At 40.5% G+C, this 19,440-nt stretch overlaps 1 protein-coding gene across 1 annotated transcript; it reads left to right on the top strand.

Annotated features, from left to right (window-relative positions):
• Positions 1-6,545: 6,545 nt before the first annotated feature.
• Positions 6,546-13,812, top strand: LOC119731083 (monocarboxylate transporter 11-like). The gene is made up of 4 exons (XM_038204095.1): positions 6,546-6,791; positions 10,539-10,747; positions 12,304-12,447; positions 12,716-13,812. The coding sequence occupies exons 1-4, from the start codon at positions 6,778-6,780 to the stop codon at positions 13,555-13,557; spliced, it is 1,209 nt and encodes a 402-aa protein (XP_038060023.1). The 5' UTR covers positions 6,546-6,777; the 3' UTR covers positions 13,558-13,812.
• Positions 13,813-19,440: the final 5,628 nt, after the last annotated feature.

Below are 19,440 nucleotides of genomic sequence, written 5' to 3'. Positions count from 1 at the left end.
GTTGTTTGAGGACCGACTGGACGTGGTTTGAGGACCGACTGGACGTTGTTTGAGGACCGACTGGACGTTGTTTGAGGACCGACTGGACGTTGTTTGAGGATCGACTATATGATTCCGGACACGTCAACATGTCTCCACACATCGCTCCTGAGTTTTGGATATTTTTAACGCCTTCCTCATAAAAAGATGTTTCAGCAAGTAACCATCGCTACAAGGTCTTAACTGGTTGGATTTTCCTGGAGTTTTGATCCCTGTTCTTCGTGTATTCTGTCGCAGGAATTTTCTACAATGTGACTGTGTGACACACTTGGGTTGAGTTCGATCCAAGATGGCAGACTCCCGCTGTAGCATGGCGTGTACTGACAAACATGAGAATTCTAAACGTCAGCAAGTTATGATTGCTTAATTTCTCACTGCAAGGTGTTGGATTTTGCCGGAGATTTGTCTTTGCTTCGTATATTATTTTGTTGATAGAATTTTCTACAATGTAATTGTGACGCACTTAATTGGGACCTGTTGGGTGAGTTTGATCCAAGATGGCGGACTCGTACTCCCGCCACAGCTTGGGAGTACTGACAAACATGAGAATTTTAAACATCTCCCACATGAATTTTGCAACATGTATGTATGATAATGCTGATGCATATTCTCCTCGTGCTAAGCGGAGATATCCATGAAAACCCCGGCCCAGTGAAATATCCTTGTGGCTTGTGTGAAAAACCGGTTGCTAAAAACCACGGAGGCCTAGAGTGTGATGACTGTGTACAGTGGTAGGATGGAACGCCGTATTATCGCGGTACTTATCACGTTTCTCGTTCGGAATAGAGATTGCCCACTAACCTTCCAGAATTGTCCTGTCTTATGTGTAGTATAACTCTTCCTTTTTAAATTAATATAGAAAAATCTGACGGGTAGTGTGGTTTATTCCGTGTACGATGCCTGTGAAAATAGACATGCGCGGCGTGTGCGAACGGAGGTGGACTCCCTATTATCGCGGTATGCGGGAAGTGGTTTTTATAATGATCCCAACTTTTTTGTTCATAGTTTATGTTTGACCAAAACACCCCCTGAATAAAGTCTGATATTTTCCCTGTAACGTTCAAGTTGATTAAAGGCAAAATGTCTGCAGGATGATTTCTTAAGACCCTGTCCTTCCCCCGAAAGGAGAACACAAATCCCTGAGGCAAGTCTACTGATCGGCGATTGAGGGCGCCATTCACTTTACACGGTGTGCCGTTTTATTTTCTCTAACGCGCGGTGCTTATTTTGATCCCGTAAAAGTTATTACGATTTCACACTGCAAATATCGTCGTTCGACTTCATTTTACATTTGCAGCTGAAGAATGGGAACCAGACAATGGAACTTTCATGGACAGAGTGCAATTAAAGATTTATGTTAAAATATAAACGGTACCTTTTAGCAGACACGGTGAGGGAACATTTTGCAAGTTTTGGAAAACGTTAATATTTATTAAAATCGTTAAAAGTCCCGAAAGACACAACATTTTTTAATCGTCCTTTTTATACAACTCCGTAGAAAATCCTTGATGACTGGTGAAATGGATAAAAATCGCCACTTGAAGGAGTTTTGACACTGTAAAAAGAGAAATTTCCCATGCCGCGATAATAGGGATGCCGCGATAATAGGGAGTCCGACTATACCACATTAAATGTGGAGGTATTTCTGGTAAGCAGTATAGTGAGTTCCTGGGTAAAGAGCAAGGATTTACTTGGATTTGTCCACAATGTGCAATGCCGAAGTTCAGTAGCAGCTTCTTTGAAGATCTGTTAGTGGATCATCAGATAACTCATTCAGTGACTCTGACTGCGATATTCTGCCGGATTATGATGATGCTCCAAAAACTTCTCACCCAGAATGCCCGCCCTGTGTATCTAACGACGGAAACAAAAATAGATCTCATGCTACACGTAAACAGCAAAGACGCAAACTTAAACTTATAACAGTGAACTGTAATGGTTTGAAGAGTTTAAGGAAACAGACAGAAATGGCTGCTTTAATTGATCAGGAACAACCAGACATAGCGATGGGTACAGAATGTCATCTTGATGCCACCATCAAAAATGTAGAAGCGTTTCCTGAGACAGTTAAAGTTCAGCGTAGAGATAGGAACATACATGGAGGCGGGGTCTTCATCGCCTATAAAGATGACATTATCGCTAGCAAAGTGAAAGTGGGGACAGATTGACCATGCATCAAAGTCAAAACCAGTAGGGCACCACCAGTTTACATTGGTAGCTACTACAGGCCTCCCGGAAATGACCCTAGTTACATCCAAAGTTTGCATAGGGATCTTGAGATGCTGTTTGATGGCAAGACTGTTCCTATAGAGTCATCCTTATGGGTGACTTTAATCTCCCATCAATTGACTGGAATACCATGACAGTGCATCCATCATCACAGTATGGCAAGTCAGTAAACGAGAGTATGGTCAGCCTGTCAGCAATTTCTACCTAGATCAACTTGTCCTTGAGGCTACTTAAGGAGGGGAAATGTGCTCGACCTGATCCTTACCAACGCTCCTGACAGCCTACAAAACGTAAATGTCGTTCTCGGTATGAGTGACCATAAGGCCGTGACTGCTGACTGCAACATAACTATACAAATAAACAGGAAGAAACCTAGAACTGTTTAATTAAACAACAAGGCCGACAATGAAGGGCTCAAAGAAGATCTCGACTCTTTTGCCAATGACTTTAGCACAACGTGGAAATCACGTACTGCATCTTCAAATTGGACCCATTTCAAGCTGCAGATCACAAGCATCATGGACAAGAATGTGCCAACTTAATGTCTGAAAGCTGCATGGTTCATTGTTTTGTCTGGATTAAAATGCTGCATGACCATCACTTGGCATTGCATTTTTTTTCTGTTTTCACACAGCAATCCCACCATCGTGAAAGTTTCAAATATAATACTGGTACACGCACTGCATGTCACGATCCCTAACAACCATAAACAAAGAAACAACTGTTCACCAACAGAGCACATAGGCTTGAAGCTAATGTAACCTATGTGTACATCTTAATCAACTGTCAAGAGTCGAGCATCATTAAAGGCATGTGGGAACATTTGCATTTAGTAAAAAAAATTACCTATCGATTAATGACAAATTCTTTGCCCAAATTAAGTTTGGGACCTGCTGTGTGAAAGTGTTTCGCCTTAACTTGTATAATTTAGAAGTGAGAAAACGTTGAAGGTGGTTTTAGAAAATTTTCCCACGTGCTGTTTTTACACAGCTATGCAGCAAATTTTGGTGGTATCCTAATTTGTCAATGTCTTTTCTTTTCAATCAGAAGGCGCTTGTTAGAAGCCATAAACGATGCCATTATTAAATAAGTATGACACTATTTGCTCTTCAAGTTCAACGTTTGTTTATTCGCTCTCAGGCAATGACTACAGCGTCTGCAACAAAGAAACAACAAAATAACACCAACAGGTTAACGTTAAAATCATGTTGTAAAGTCACAGTTCTCTAATTATAGCAGGGATCACGCCCAAACTCATAAATTATCAAATAAACCACGACGGGAAACTGACTGCATTTATGAAGACTCTTGACAGGTGATATAATGTAAATCTACTGCTACAGGATACTAGAAGCCCTAAATCAGAAATATTTAATTGAAGAACATTAAATTACTTTGAGTCAGTATGCATACTATTCTACCCCTACCATGTACTCAGATATGTAGCACCACAAAAGGGGCAAAATTATATACCTTAACATGGTGTTTAAAGTGTATTGTAAAAAATAAAGTTAACGAATGCAGATTCTGTGTTTTACTACCAAAATGAGGAGTTGGGACTCGTTTGAAGCAAGGTGCTTCCATAAATCGGGGCCGTATCATAAGTCCGACGCCTCATAGGTCCGACGCCATAAGTCCGAAACTCGGAATTATGAGGCGTCGGACTTATGAGGCATAACATTTATTTATTCCGCCTCATAGAGCTGACGCCTCATAAGTCCGACGCCTCATAAGTCCGACGTCAGAAAAACGAAGCGTTTAATTTTTCGGACCTACGAGGCGTCGGAGCTATGAGGCGTCGGACTTATGGGCCTTTATTTGGTTAGGGGATGCGATTTTGTCGGACTTATGAGGCGTCAGACCTATGAGGCGTCGGACTCATGAGCGGACCCCCATAAATCGCCTTGAATTTAAGCCATGCCCACCAAATGGGTGACAGTAACGAATGGTTTAATGTAAGTTAGAATGCATCATATGCTGACCCCCATCCGACGTAGGGCAACTTAAGAATGGTCATTTCGGAACTACCCCCCGACGGCCAATCGATTGGTACCATCAAACCGTTTGTGCTCAAATTGTTAATTAAACTCAACCTAGCTCCCGGTTTAATATACTGTGCATATAACAACAGTTCTGTAAATTAACAAAAAGGTATTGTTGCGCCACTGCCGCTGGAACAAACTTTTGCCAGGGGGTGCTGGAATTTCTAAAGGACTGGGACAAAATTAATGCCAAAGCGATACGCAAAGCCCTTACGTCCTAGCTTAATTTGGAATATGGATGCTCTGTGGTGCAATCTGAGGCGATTCCTGGCCACTTCATTTTACTTTTTTTAGCAAAAGTTTTTTGAGATTATAAATACAATTTATTTGATTATTTTGTTCAGAATATACTGTTGTACTTAAAACGTTTAACCGTACTGAAAAGTGGAGAACCCTGTATTTTTATCTCCATTTTGATTCCATTCAATTCTTATCATTAACCTATGCATGACATCGCATGTAAATATTATTGTTGCAAGGCTGCTTTCTTACATTTAGTAAATTCCTTCGTGTATGTTTTGTTTTATTTTCCGAGCCCTTACGGCGTGGCGCCACAGGGCCAGGGGCCTGCTTTAAGGCCCCGGCAAATGTTGGATTCTGGATTCAATGTGATGAAATAAACTGAAGTATTCTGAAACTTATGAAACCCGAAAGGATGGTTTTTGATTCAAGTTAAAGGGAACGTACATTATAGGCTTTTGCTGTAATTTTCAGAAATTAACTATTTGGGGGGTTAGTATAATAGATCAAATATTGTTACACTGACATGTTTAAAATTTTATGTTTGAAAATGCTGGAAAACCAAGAAAAACAAACATGTTCAAGTAGTCTGGTTCCCTGACTCCACTAAAGATGGAATGGATAAAAAATGCCGGATAATTGTAAGGTAAGGGAACCAGTCTAGCTGGCCTGCACCCGTTCATGAACATGGAACCAATAGCAAACAAAATTTGGACCGAAAAAACCGGTAAATTTTGACCGGTAGTTGAAAAATAGTTAGGTTTTCCCAAGGGTGTTGCAGCGCCCACGTCACCCCCCGTTCCCGCGGGCTTGTGTTGCGCCTTCTACTGGCAACAAAGAAAACTACGGAGGTACGGAAGCGTATTTAGGACATGACCGAAAATATTTTTTAGGCCCACTAGTTCGCCCGGGCGGATTACCATTTCGCCCGGGCGGATTACCATTTCGCCCGGGCGAATTATTATTTCGCCCGGGCGGATTACTATTTCGCCCGGGCGGATTACTATTTCGCCCGGGCGGATAAGCATTTCGCCCAGGCGGATTACTATTCCGCCCGGGCGGATTACTAATTCGCCCGGGCGGATTACTAATTCGCCCAGGCAGACTACTAATTCTCCCGGCCGGGCAGACTACTTATTCGCCCGGGCGAATTAGTAATCCGTCCGGGCGAAATAGTAATTCGCCCGGGCGAATTAGTAATCCATCCGGGCGAAAAAGTAATCCGCGCGGGCGACATAGTAATTCGCCCGGGCGAATTAGTAATCCGCCTGGGTGAAATAATAATTCGCCCGGGCGAATTAGTAATCCGCCCGGGCGAAATAGTAATCCGCCTGGGCGAAATAGAGGGCCGGAAATGTTTTTTTGGTCATGTCCTAAATACACTTCCGTACGGAAGTGTATTTAGGACATGACCATTTAGGACTATTTCGCCCGGTTGGATTGCTAATTCGCCCGGGCGAATTATATTTCGCCCGGGCGGATTACTAATTCGCCCGGGCGAATAAGTAGTCTGCCTGACCGGGAGAATTAGTAATCTGCCCGGGCGAGTAAGTAATCCGCCCGGGCGGAATAGTAATCCGCCCGGGCGGAATAGTAATCCGCCCGGGCGGAATGTAATCCACCCGGGCGGAATAGTAATCCGCCTGGGCGAAATGCTAATCCGCCCGGGCGAAATGGTTATCCGCCCGGGCGAAATGGCAATCTGCCCGGGCGAAGTAGTGGGCCTAAAAAAAATTTCGGTCATGTCCTAAATACGCTTCCGTAGAAACCACTGTACAATAACTTGGCCTTTGTAATTATTGACATACGGATCTCTGTGTGAAATATTAACAGCGATTTTTTTAAACAGTGTAGGCCGCCGTTCGTTAACTTATACCACCCCTTGCGTCTGGGTAGCAGCTCATCCTTGCGTGAGGTCGGTGGGTAAGGCCAGGTCAAATTCTTTTCTTCGACCAGGTCGGACTGCTTTGTCAACCTTTATTTCCGCCACAAAGGGTGTATAGGCTACTAGCTAATATAATTCCGCCGCAGTATCATGGAAGTCATTCTGTACGAATAACTGATTAACCTCCACGCATGTATATTGCACCTAAAGTAAAGCAGCCTCCCGCAGGGGTTTACCTGTACATGAATCGAAAGTGGAACATATTGGCACATTTATGAATTCTTCGTTTACTCCTGAATTCATATTGAACTTCGCTCGTCACAGACCGAGACTTTATTCAGTATGGCCGCAGACAGGTAAGATGATTTAGTACGGAAAGATTCCCATATCTGGCCATCGGTAATTTTCCCTTAAATGACCTATCAGCCATCAGAAAGTGATATTATGTCCTAAAAAGTCAAAATTAGCATGGACAAATTTTGAATTTTTACCGAGAAAACACTTAGAAATTTTCAGACCAGTCCCATAGGGGTTTTGCACAGTGTGACTAATGATGGCCAGATATGGGAATCTTTTCTTTAGGACATTAAAGAACGATAAGTTTTAGGTGCAAATCTACAAGCTTAATTGTTTAGTCACCTTTTTTAAGCAAAAGAATGGCTCAGCAGGTCATTGTGTCAGATTCGGGAGCGTTTATAAGCCAGTGATAAAAAGAACGGTGAATAGCAAGGTTTCGACTTATTATAAAAACTGAAGAGTCTTTTCGTTTCAGGTTTTAATGTTAGTATATCTACCGAGAGGAAACCCACTTATGTATCGTAGTTATTACTCAGAATTGTTCGTCATTAAAACAAGGCGTATCTGCAGCTACCTGTGATTGTTAGCCGTATACTCTTCCAACATTAATTCAATATTTCCCCCGTAATTTCCAATGCAACAATTAATTCAGATGTTTATTCAAAACAGAAAAATAGAACCAGTCAAGGAAACGTGTCTGCATGCATAAAGTAGTTTGCATAATGTGGAGGTCAAACGCATTGGACATCGTTAAAAAGTATATTATGAGGGTATAGCTCATTAGGCAGTTTCACCGTTCTGTATTGCAAAGAGATTCAATTCGTTCCGACTTGAGTGTGACCATTGAGGAAGATGTTTTAAAAGCAGACGGCAAACGATTCATTTCCCCGTCGGAGGAAACATTTATTCATTTAAAACAAACTTTTTTTTCATTGATTTTCCAATCAAATAAAGATTTTATAACTTCATGTAAACAGAAAACTAAGTTTGCAATATGTAATACGTGTGAATCTTATAGTGTCGTTTTATCTAATTTTAAATAATAAAAAAGACTGTTTACAATTCATCGTAATCTTACAAATGTGTAACGGCACAGAAAAATTATAAAGTTGAGGGCACTTGAGTTTTGCTTAAGCATGCTAAACAAAATATTGTCTCATGACAGATTTACCATCACATTTGCATTCAAGTTTTTCTTAATCCAGTCATAAACATGTAAACAAACCTCACAGGTACAAAATATATGCATAAAAGATTCACTCTGCTCTACTAGATAGAAAGCTTACAAACCATTTCCCCTTTCTCAATCCTTACCAGAAAATAATTACTGCCCAGGATCCTAAAAATTGATTTACGTGTATATTTAAACCACCATAGTTTTGTGTCACAAATGAATGGCATACTCCAAGAAAAAAATGACAATTTACATGCTGGCGAATTGCCACTGAGTTAAATTACCGAATGGGTGGCATTCTTTTTTATCCATCCAAAGTGTTTCAAAAGAAAACGCAATAAAGGGAAAGCGAATTGCTTTAACCTCTGAGTATAAATTACGAAAAGAAATTTGACGGTCTATATTATACGCCGACGTTTTCCAAAAAAAAAAATAGTCCTCACACTGAATTTCGACACGACCACATAAAGTGCTGTAGACGTAAATATCCCTTGTTAGGCCAGTGTTTGTAAAAAAATACAAAGTATTGTAGGTTCTGTGGTTGTGCCATAAAACATTTGTAAGGGGATCACTGATCGACCGCCACATGGCATTGCACAAAAAACTGCAAGCATTAAAGATATTAAATGAATCCAAAACTGATTGGATGAAGCACACTCTGAATTTCAGTCGTATAGAAAGCAAAGTAGGCCAACCTGAACTAAGTGTTCAACAATCTGCGAATCCATGTACAATGTAATTAAGAGCGTACACGTATACGATCTTAAGGTCTCCCTGCTTGTAATGTTGAATCTAGCAACTCTATCGCCAACATAACATTCAAATTGTTAAAAAATATGCCTTGGTGTGTCAGGGAGTGACAAGGTTAAGAAGTAAATATTGTGACCCACAAGGCCTAGAACAGTTAGTATTTTTTTATAGACCACTGTCCAATTAGACTACCAGCATCTAATACCCTATTATAATTAAAGTCATCATAATCAAGGTTGGTTGAATAGTCAATACAAAGTGCTCTAAAACTATATTGAGGACCAACAAAGTCAACATATATGTCATCACAACACAGAAACTTTTCTGGCGAGCCCTTATTACCACAAAGCCACATATAATTATTTTTCAATATTTATGTTAAGACCAGACATACATGCACTTGCAATTTTCACCAAGAAGTTTTAAGGTTCTTTAAAAGAACGCTCTAAATCATGTAACTAAGAAAAACACTGTATCGCCAACCTATATTGACAAAGCCTGTATTTAGTACCATCAACCGGAAGATATAAGAAATGAATCAAGCCTAGCTGTCTCCAATTATATTTGCCGGGGATAGGATCTTGGGTCAATAAATCCAGATCTCTACATAAACCTAACACATTATTTCCTGCTAAAGGATTCATTATTAAATGTCATTGATTTTGTGTCATGTGAATTAAAAAAATACACGTACTGTACTTGTAAAATCAGATTGACACTTCATTGGTTTTTTTTTTTTATATGCTCCGTGGCTTTCTGTTGTAAGGCATTTTTAATATATACTCGTAGGCCGATATATAAAAACGTATTTATACATAACATTCATTAATTTTACTACACCCATTCAACCATCTAGAATAATAAATGTATAATTTAAATGTTTATGTATTTGGGACCATCAACATCTGGACAACATGTCGCGTGAGTAATAATAATAATAAAGGCCCCCCCCCCAAAAAAAAAGAAGAAGAAAGAAGGCAAAGTTTCACTCACGAGAGTATGCCCATAAGTCATCGATAACCGCCTTCAACCATGAATTGGGTTACACATTGTACTCTATTGTTTTGTTTATACTGACGCTTCAAGTTACAAAAAAACCCACACACACACCAAAAAAAAAACCAAACAGAGAAAATATAAATATATATACACAATATATATTCACTTAAGCGCGCGTTGTCTCCATCGTCGTTCGCCTTTTGTCCTCTTTTGTTGTACTACATATATCTTCGAGTATTAATACTCATTCAGCCTTGACGTCACTACGCCTCAGACACACCCCGTTTTATAATCCTCGCCGGGGTTACCGATTTGATCCTCGATGAGGATCATGATCCTCCTCCTAAAAACGAGGTCAAATACGCAGTATACACTACATTTCATTTGCCTACATTTCACATAGGCCTTTGTGTATATAAGAACAAACACATTAATGATCAATAAGGTATACATTGATTAATTAATGAATCATTAATTAATGAATCAAAGTTGTTTCATGATTTGTATAGGCCTGTATAATTTATTTAAATTGAATGCAGAAAATGCGAATTGAAATTGTAACAAATGATAAAGAATGTTCAATTCAGCCTGTGTCACAATAGACAATCGATTTTCTGCGAATTGGATTGCACAATATAAATATATATACACAATATACACAATACTCTTATATTATATGAGAGCAAAAGTAACAGCTCTCAACCTAAATCAGAATCTTAGAAAGTGAAGTACTGTACGTGCGAAGTCCAGGACAAGTACAGTGTACCGCTCAAGCACTGGCGATCAAGACTTTTACATAGTACCGCGAAGATTTGAAGTTCGCAAATTTTGTTAACCATGGTTGGTGATTTTCGTTGACAAACCATGCATTATCTGATAATAGGTGTCAAAACGAATCAGCGAATCGTCACTACGAAGAAGGTGGCTGGGGATGGATCGTTGTCATTGCTACTTTTACAGCAGAGATGATCGTGTTTGGAAACATAAAAGCACTGGGTGTGTTTGTGGAAACTATAGCGAAGGAGTTTGACACTGATCTCTGGTTAACTGGATGGGTGGCATCCCTGTCACTTGCCGTGCAATTGTTGATGGGTAAGTATCTGTGACTGTATCCTCTTCAATCAAACCGGTTTTTTTTTTTAAACAAAAAAAACACCCCAAAATGTGCTATTAAGGGAATTACAGGAGATTGATTTTTAACATATAAAAGTGATTCTGCAGTGGGCTCAAACCCTTATCTCAACATAGATCAGTGGTAACGTCTCGTGCAATAGGGAATCTTGCATCGAATCAGGACTGTTCGTGAGCGGATTGTAGGTGAACAGGATCGTTCGTAAATATGCTGATACAATGACCTCAAACAAATCTAACGATTCCGAGATCTACAGATTCTTTATTCTTTATACGAATCTTGGATCAGGTGGAGGAAGTGATCCTGTCCGATATTCGGCAGAATAGTCACTTCCAATACTGTTGTAATGACTGCTACAGCTGTGCAAAACACAAGCACGTGCTCGCTCGCAGGCAGTTACGAAGTGAGCTGATTCTTAGTGACGACTCAAAATCACGGATCAAGCTAAAGAGGGCAAATCTCGAAAGAAAGTCAAGCTACAGTTTTGATGTGATATTTGTGATGTAATCATATCAACTTTGATGGCTGACGTTCCTTAGCGATATCGCGTATGTTGAGTTGTGTTGCTGGCTTCGGTTGGCTGTAGCTTTGCAGGGTTGTGAGCTTGTGAGCTTGAGCCGGTACCATGGCACTCACATCAGCAAGCATTGCCCATGGTTGCAGGCATCCCCCGCGAGCATCAGACGTGACCATCTGACCCTCAAGCTCTCACAGAAGGCTAACACGCCCGGTAGCCTAGTGCCCTACATCCCTGACAACTGCCCTCCGCAGCGAATCAACCGCCGGCACTTCGTAACCCGTGCTTGTGACCTAAAGAACGGCCTCTCACTCTCCCCGTCCTGGGTAGCAGATCGATGGAGAGAGCAGTGGGAGAGCATGACCACCAGCATGCACGAGTTCATCAACAAAGCCAGCAGGGCACAACCTCGAGCGCAAGCCCTGGGTTAGGCTCAACCGACTACGGACGGGGTGCGGGAAAAAACTAACCTTTTCCTACCCCTAGTTGGCGCCAGAGCTGACGACACCTGCCCCTGTGGTTCTCCACAGACGACCACGCACATTCTACGAGAGTGTCGAATTTTCGGCCCTCCCAACGGACCTGCTGGCCTGATCGACCTTGACGACACCGAATTGGAGTGGTTGAGAACTGACGTTCCGGGTATACCTCCAGGAACGAGTTATACGAACGACGACGACGATCAACTTTGATGACCCATCCCAATCTCCCGAAACACGAGCACCTTCCATTAGGGCCAAATGTTGACAATTTACTTTTGAGGTTAAACTAATCCCACTGTAAAATTCAAATCGTCCAAAGTAATCAGCATAATTAACCATTCATATACTTGTGGAGAAAATTAGAAATGGAGTTAAAGGGATAATTTTTGGCAGAAAATTATCAATGACATTCATTTTGCGTGACGGTCCGTCGGCAAACTTGATAATGGCACCCCCATTCAAAATACCGACGCCCATGGTTGTAACTTTGTAATGGAAGGATTTGTTTGGCTTTCAGGTCCACTTCTTTTACCACTACTGCGCATGTTCGGTTGTCGCCCAGTCTTGCTGTTGAGTGGTGTCATGGCAACCGTGGGCTACATTTTGGCCGCGCAGTCTCATACTTTCGTCGAGTGGGGCGTGTTCGTCGTGTGTTTTGCAGGTATAAACGTTCATCAGCCATCCTCTATACTTGATTATTTCTTGCAATGAAAAAAGTCAACAAAAACAACTAGTAAAAATCAATGGAAAAATACAATGTAAAGTTAAATGGTGTTTGAATAGTTGATAAAAAGTGTAAATTAATGATGAAATAGAACGGATTTGGAAAAGAAAACACTAATAAAACAAATTAATTTTTGAAAATGGATGTTAAGAGCCAGTGATCAGGAGATAACCTCATCGCCCATATTTCCTGTTTCTCTCATCAGGGCTTGGCTCGGGTTGTTTTATTTACGCACTTGTGTCCCTCCTCGCAACATACTTCAAAAAGTACTATCCTCTGGTTGTACTCATTGGGGATCTTGGTATGTCGTGTGGAACTTTGATTTACGGTCCCATCACCCAAGTTCTCCTCGATACCTACGGTTGGAGATGGGCCATGATGATCATTGCAGGCTTAACGTTCCATCTGGTTCCAGTGGCAGCGGTAGCTAAAACATCCAACGTGGACAGAGATCAACAGAGTTATCATCGTATTCCGCAAACTGTAGAGAGAAGTCCAAGTAACACTTCACCACGTCTACAAAAGTCTGCTGAAGATGAACATTGCTGCAGCAAAATGCTAGCCACCTTTGACTTTGGGGTTTTAACTGATGTTCGTTTCTTATTGGTGTCTCTGGCGTGTTGCGTGGTGGCATTTTGCTTCGTAGGATGGGCAGTATACGTCGTTCCACACGGAATCGATCAGGGACTATCTCCTATGCAGGCATCTTTCCTACCAACATCATTTGCTGTGGGTAATATAATTGGAAAGTTAGTGGCAACTCTCTTTGTACAGATTGAGCTTGTCCAAGCCCGATGGGCCATGTGCATCGGGGCTCTGTTGGCTAGTATTTTCTTCTTCGTGGACCCATTTATGGCGTCCTATGCTGGTCTCTTGATAGTGACTATGGTTATAGGAACAGGAAACGCCATATGCAATACAGTTAAGCTCCTCCTATTTCGGAATATGACGTCAGATGATCGACTGCTTGGCATGTTAATGTGGCAAGGATTGTTCCTAGGATTCAGCGATGTTTTATCCGGCTTTGCTTCAGGTAAATATCTTTAAAAATAGTGCCAACTAAAAACGAAAACGTGTATGACTTTGGTCGAATGCTGTGTATGTAAAACGAAGATGTGTAAACTGATGAAAAATCTCGTGGAAGGAAACAAGTAAACTAATAATAGAAGGGATTGTTACACTTTGAAGCGTTGATTGCTGGGAGCGACACTTCAGCATCTTGCGTGCGCGCTGTCATAAATCCGCCGGAAGCCATTTTCTGTGGTGGCTGCAGGCTCGCGCGAGTCGCGCTCAGGTAGTACACCAACCTCGTCCCCAGTACTTACTTTATTTCCAACCTCGTTTCCAATAGTAAGCCCTGGATAGGAAACTTTCTTCCTGTATCCTGATTCCATACCGCAATTTGCTAGTAATGGATTTATATCGTGTAGTTGGTGTTGGTAATTCCAAAGTGCATTACGTGTTTTCACGATCATTGTAATTATAACGTCCACGCCTTCCCCAAAATACTCCTTTCCATTTCGTGCTTTCACAATTCACGGCGCGACGAATTGATGCTGTTTTTACCACAGACATCGCATACAAAAACAAACGGTAATGTAAAGCACATGCAGGCACCAGACTACTCCACATTTGCAAACGCCTTCAATAATCTGGCACATGCAAATGATCCAATACCAGGGTGAGAGGACAGGTAGTGATGGGCGTGTACTGCTCGACACCCTGGGGACGAGGTTGACTATGGACCTAATTCACGAGGAAGCCATTTCGGTCATGTTCCCAGAATTCATTTTATAAGCTGTGAACTGTTGAGTGGGATGGTGCCAGACTATTTATGCATTCTAGCCTCAATTCCATTTTTTTTTAAATGTGGCTTAAAACATTAGGATTATGTTTCATCACACATTTTAAATTATTCATAATAGCAGAGTCTGGTGTTAATTTGTATTTGCTTTATGTCATTGCTTTCATTTCTCATGAAAAGTGTTGGACATTTTGTTGGCGCACGGAGCCCATACACTAAAGGATGTGCTACTAGGACTACAATGCACAATAGAAACTGGTTTGACATCACTTGCCAAAGCTGTTGCTTTATGAGATCTATAGAGATAGTATTAAATTATTCCCAAAATTATCCAAACTAACGGCTCAAATAATTGTTAATTCAGGCGTACTTTGAAGTAGTTTAGTTTGACTTAATTCTTCTTTGTTCCAGGTTGGCTTTTCGACGTGAAGGGTAATTTCAAGACGACATTTATCATGTTTGGAGTTGTACAGTTCCTTGCTGTTATATTTCTGCTTCTGGACTATTTGGTAGAAGTTTACAAAAAAAAAGCACACAAGTAATTTCACACTAAGGCCATGGAATGATAAATCTGCTATTTATTTCAACTCACCTTAGTATCGATGGGTCCCCCAAGGGTCCATCCTTGGTCCTCTTCTTTTCTTGATCTACGTAAATTACCTTTGCTACTCTTCTCATATCCTGAATTTCACTCTTTTCGGTGATGACACTACAATCTTCTACTCAAACCCTAACGTCTCCTCTTTGGTTAACACATTAAACTCGGAACTTGTCAAGGTTTCTTCTTGGTTTAAGGCCAATAAACTTTCTCCGAACCTGACTAAAACTAACTTCATTTTCTTTAGTAAAGCTTCTTGTCAACATATTGATTTGCCCAGGCCTCCTGTTAAAAGTGACGGTATTTCTATTACAAGGGTTGAATCAACCAAATTCCTTGGTGTCATCATCGACCATAAACTTTCCTGGGTTGAGCATATCTCCTCTATCACAAAAGTAGCTTCACGCAATCCCGGTATTCTGTCTAAACTTCGTTTTTTTTTTTCCTCCTAAATGCCTGGTTCTGCTTTATAACTCACTTATTCTCCCTTACTTAAACTATTGTATTATATGTAATATTGTCTGGTCGCGCACATCCAATAACAAGCTGCACTCTAGATCACTCAAAAAAGAGCTATTCGTATCTGCACTTCCTCACACCATCGGGAGCACTCTGCACCTCTATTTGTATTAAAGGCTACATACCCTCACTCTTAATGACTTAAATAAATTTCACACAGGGATCTTTATGTATAAATTCACTCACAAACTCCTCCCCAACTGTTTCTCTTCTTTCTTCTCATCAGTCCAAAGCACACACGATTACTAGATCCCGCCACAATTTATATGTCCCATTCGTACCCGCACCTTTTATTCTAGTTCTACTCTCCGTTTCTATGGTCCCCGTTACTTTGTGGAACACCATTGAAAACGAAATCAGAACAATAACGTCCGTGGGCTGTTTTAAATCCTCGTACAAAAAGGCGCTCCTATCACTCTTTTCGGTGATGACACTACAATCTTCTACTCAAACCCTAACGTCTCCTCTTTGGTTAACACATTAAACTCGGAACTTGTCAAGGTTTCTTCTTGGTTTAAGGCCAATAAACTTTCTCCGAACCTGACTAAAACTAACTTCATTTTCTTTAGTAAAGCTTCTTGTCAACATATTGATTTGCCCAGGCCTCCTGTTAAAAGTGACGGTATTTCTATTACAAGGGTTGAATCAACCAAATTCCTTGGTGTCATCATCGACCATAAACTTTCCTGGGTTGAGCATATCTCCTCTATCACAAAAGTAGCTTCACGCAATCCCGGTATTCTGTCTAAACTTCGTTTCTTTTTTCCTCCTAAATGCCTGGTTCTGCTTTATAACTCACTTATCCTCCCTTACTTAAACTATTGTATTATATGTAATATTGTCTGGTCGCGCACATCCAATAACAAGCTGCACTCTAGATCACTCAAAAAAGAGCTATTCGTATCTGCACTTCCTCACACCATCGGGAGCACACAGCACCTCTATTTGTATTAAAGGCTACATACCCTCACTCTTAATGACTTAAATAAATTTCACACAGGGATCTTTATGTATAAATTCACTCACAAACTCCTCCCCAACAGTTTCTCTTCTTTCTTCTCATCAGTCCAAAGCACACACGATTACTAGATCCCGCCACAATTTATATGTCCCATTCGTACCCGCACCTTTTATTCTAGTTCTACTCTCCGTTTCTATGGTCCCCGTTACTTTGTGGAACACCATTGAAAACGAAATCAGAACAATAACGTCCGTGGGCTGTTTTAAATCCTCGTCCAAAAAGGCGCTCCTATCACAATATGTAACATAGCTTTCCCTCCTCAGCCACTCTCCATAGCCACATCTCTTCTTTCATAAAATTCATCGTCTCTTTTATTTATCTTATCCTCATCGCAACTACTCAATTTATCTCGGTTTTTAGTGTCCCGTCTCGTGTTTTGTTTTGTTTTGTCTTGTCTTTAGTTTCCCTTTGACTGTTTTCGTGTTTATTTCTATTGTCTGTGTATACTGTCCTGTATTGTCCATGTTTTATGCTGTTCTCTACAAGCTTCGGTTTATATGAACAGCCCCATACTCCTCACCCTTAATTAATATATTTAGTCGTTGTACTACATTGTTGTATTATTATTATTTATTTAATCTATACAATTACTTTCTTTTTATTTTGAAAACTTAGTTTGACTTATTTGTGGAAAGTATGAAAATAAATGTTGCCTTTGAATTGAATTGAATTCTTGTGCAACATGTGAGTAAAAAAAAAGAAGTGACCGGGATTAATGATTTTTGTGAAAGCTGATTTTTTTTGGGTTTTCTAATAAAATGGATCTAACTTATGAATAGAGTGTACCAAATTCTCACAGTTGCTACTAGTAAAAATGTAGTTATTCCAATGTTTGAGACAAGCTACATATACATTTCATAGAACTGGATAACTTTCTTTTGACTCAACCTGTGTAGCTTGCCCTTTTTTCACTTGAAAGGCAATCCGCGATTTTTATTTTAAATGCCATTCAGTACAAATCAGTAAATTTAGACAGTGAATTTAGAAGTTGGTACAAAATGTGGATTTTGGGTCTAGCACCTTGAAAAAAAAATACATTTTCAAATTTAATTGATAATTTTCTGGCACCACATTAGTTATGAGCTTTCCAATGAGATACCACACAAAAACCCCTTGAACTAAGTAAGAGCGGGACGCTCCTACTTCGTTCTGAAGTCAGTAGGCCTATAATGTGCGCATGCGCTTTTGCGAGAGTGCCGTTTATGGATAATAATTTCAACAGCTGTACAGACTGAGGCCGTGTCCGAAACGGGCTTGCAAAGCTACGGCTACGTCTATTGTCAGCGCGTCCCCGTGTATGTTCAATGTGCGCGGACCTAGACCTAGCTCTAGACTGTTGATTCGGATGCGGCCTAACTTTCCATAATGTGCGCATGTACTCGCAGAGCTGACATACCGGCGAATCGATCATTTTGGCGATTTTGAGATTTGGTTATTTTGTGGTTTATAAAGATTGCGCTTTCAATTAAGTATTTATGCCAAAATTCTTAATTCGTGTCTGGATTTTGAGATTCGGAGCCCCGCCTGTGGGAAATCAGTCACAATAACAAATACAGAATTTCACATAGTGACCAAAACGGAGTTTCGCTGGTAACCGGTGTGCGCTCAAAGTACCAACGAATACTATTCGTCAGTTTGTCGGATCGGTATACAGAGGGCTCGCGATCCGACAAACTGACGAATAGCATATACAAACAGTGTGAAGAACAACCGGCTATATTAGAAATGTTGTAATTTGACAAACTGACGAATACGTTTACCTTCAAATAAAAACATACCGTACAACTTCTCTGATTAAATAAGTAACCTGATGGATGCTACGTTTCCTATTTTATTTCGAACATACGCCAAAAGGGTTATTATTGAATCATTAACGGTGAAATACGACGCCCAAAAAAATGTCCAACTTCAAACGCGAATTACTCGAAACAGGGTTTTCGCTTATTCGTCGGTATGTCAGCTCTGCGGGTGTGCGTGTACACAGACACGTTCTAGCACATTGGGTCGTATGTATATAAATTGGCATTTGCTTTTACTGCTACGTTTTTTACTATACATTTTAAGCATTGTCTTGCATTTGTAAGAATAAAAATAAGGTTAATGCTTTAGTGGAAAGCATTTGCTTAAGGTATTTACTTTTTACTTTTTAGTTTTTTTGCTAGACTAAAAGTGTCTGACCACTTTAACCATTTCTTAACCAAAAAAATTTGGTGTACGCAGTGCCTGTCTATATTGCGACGTCCCTTAAAAAAAAGAATGCGCTCTTTTTTGGGTAGAGGCATGGCCCCCGTTGCCCCCCCCCATGTATCCGCCCTTGCGGCGGACTAGGTGAGTACAAAACGCGCGAGTCCAAACTTAACATACATAAATGTATGAGCTGATGCGTCACCAGATATATGAATATTTGTAACATTTCTCTCAAACCTTTCTTTTTAACTGTATAAAGTCCTGAATTTGTTATATTCCTTTAAATTTCGTTCGGAAAAGGAAATCGAAATTTTGAAAAAAAAACACGTATATAGCAACTTTAATAAACAGAAATTTACGGTAAATATGCGCATCTTGTTCACGGGGCAAAAAGAGCACGCGTTGCTTGACGCGGCCGGTGTAGCGTGAATATCAGATCGACTCTGTGGACTCGTTGGTAGTATTGCGCATGCGTAAGCATGATAATAGCCTATAAATAGGTCTATTACAGGAGAGTGGCCTGTCACGTGCGAGGGATTAACCAGTAATAGCGAAAAGGAGTCAAATTTTCATAGAAGTCGAATTTTCATAACACCGCGTTCATATTTTCATATGAACACACGATTGGACTTTGAAGCGCAAAAGTTTTCGATTGATAATGCGTACACGGCAACGCGTGTAAAGTAGCCCCGGAGGCAAGATGGCGTACACCCGTGAAAGTGCTTATTAAGGAGAAACAAAATACCAAATAAAGTTTAATCGCTTTAGGCTCAGGGAGCATGCAGTTAGAATTAGTGCTTA

Source organism: Patiria miniata, unplaced genomic scaffold (genome assembly GCF_015706575.1).
Source record: "Patiria miniata isolate m_02_andy unplaced genomic scaffold, ASM1570657v1 HiC_scaffold_23, whole genome shotgun sequence".
In the NCBI taxonomy this organism is placed as follows: domain Eukaryota; kingdom Metazoa; phylum Echinodermata; class Asteroidea; order Valvatida; family Asterinidae; genus Patiria; species Patiria miniata.
Note: the sequence above shows the minus strand (reverse complement) of the source record. Positions and strands in the feature narration are given on the sequence as shown.

What these genes read in the sequence shown, in the direction of transcription:
- LOC119731083 (XM_038204095.1), top strand. An exon ending in TGCCGTGCAATTGTTGATGG is followed by an intron (nt 10,748 to 12,303) that starts GTAAGTATCTGT and finishes TTTGGCTTTCAG; the next exon opens with GTCCACTTCTTTTACCACTA. An exon ending in GTTCGTCGTGTGTTTTGCAG is followed by an intron (nt 12,448 to 12,715) that starts GTATAAACGTTC and finishes TTCTCTCATCAG; the next exon opens with GGCTTGGCTCGGGTTGTTTT.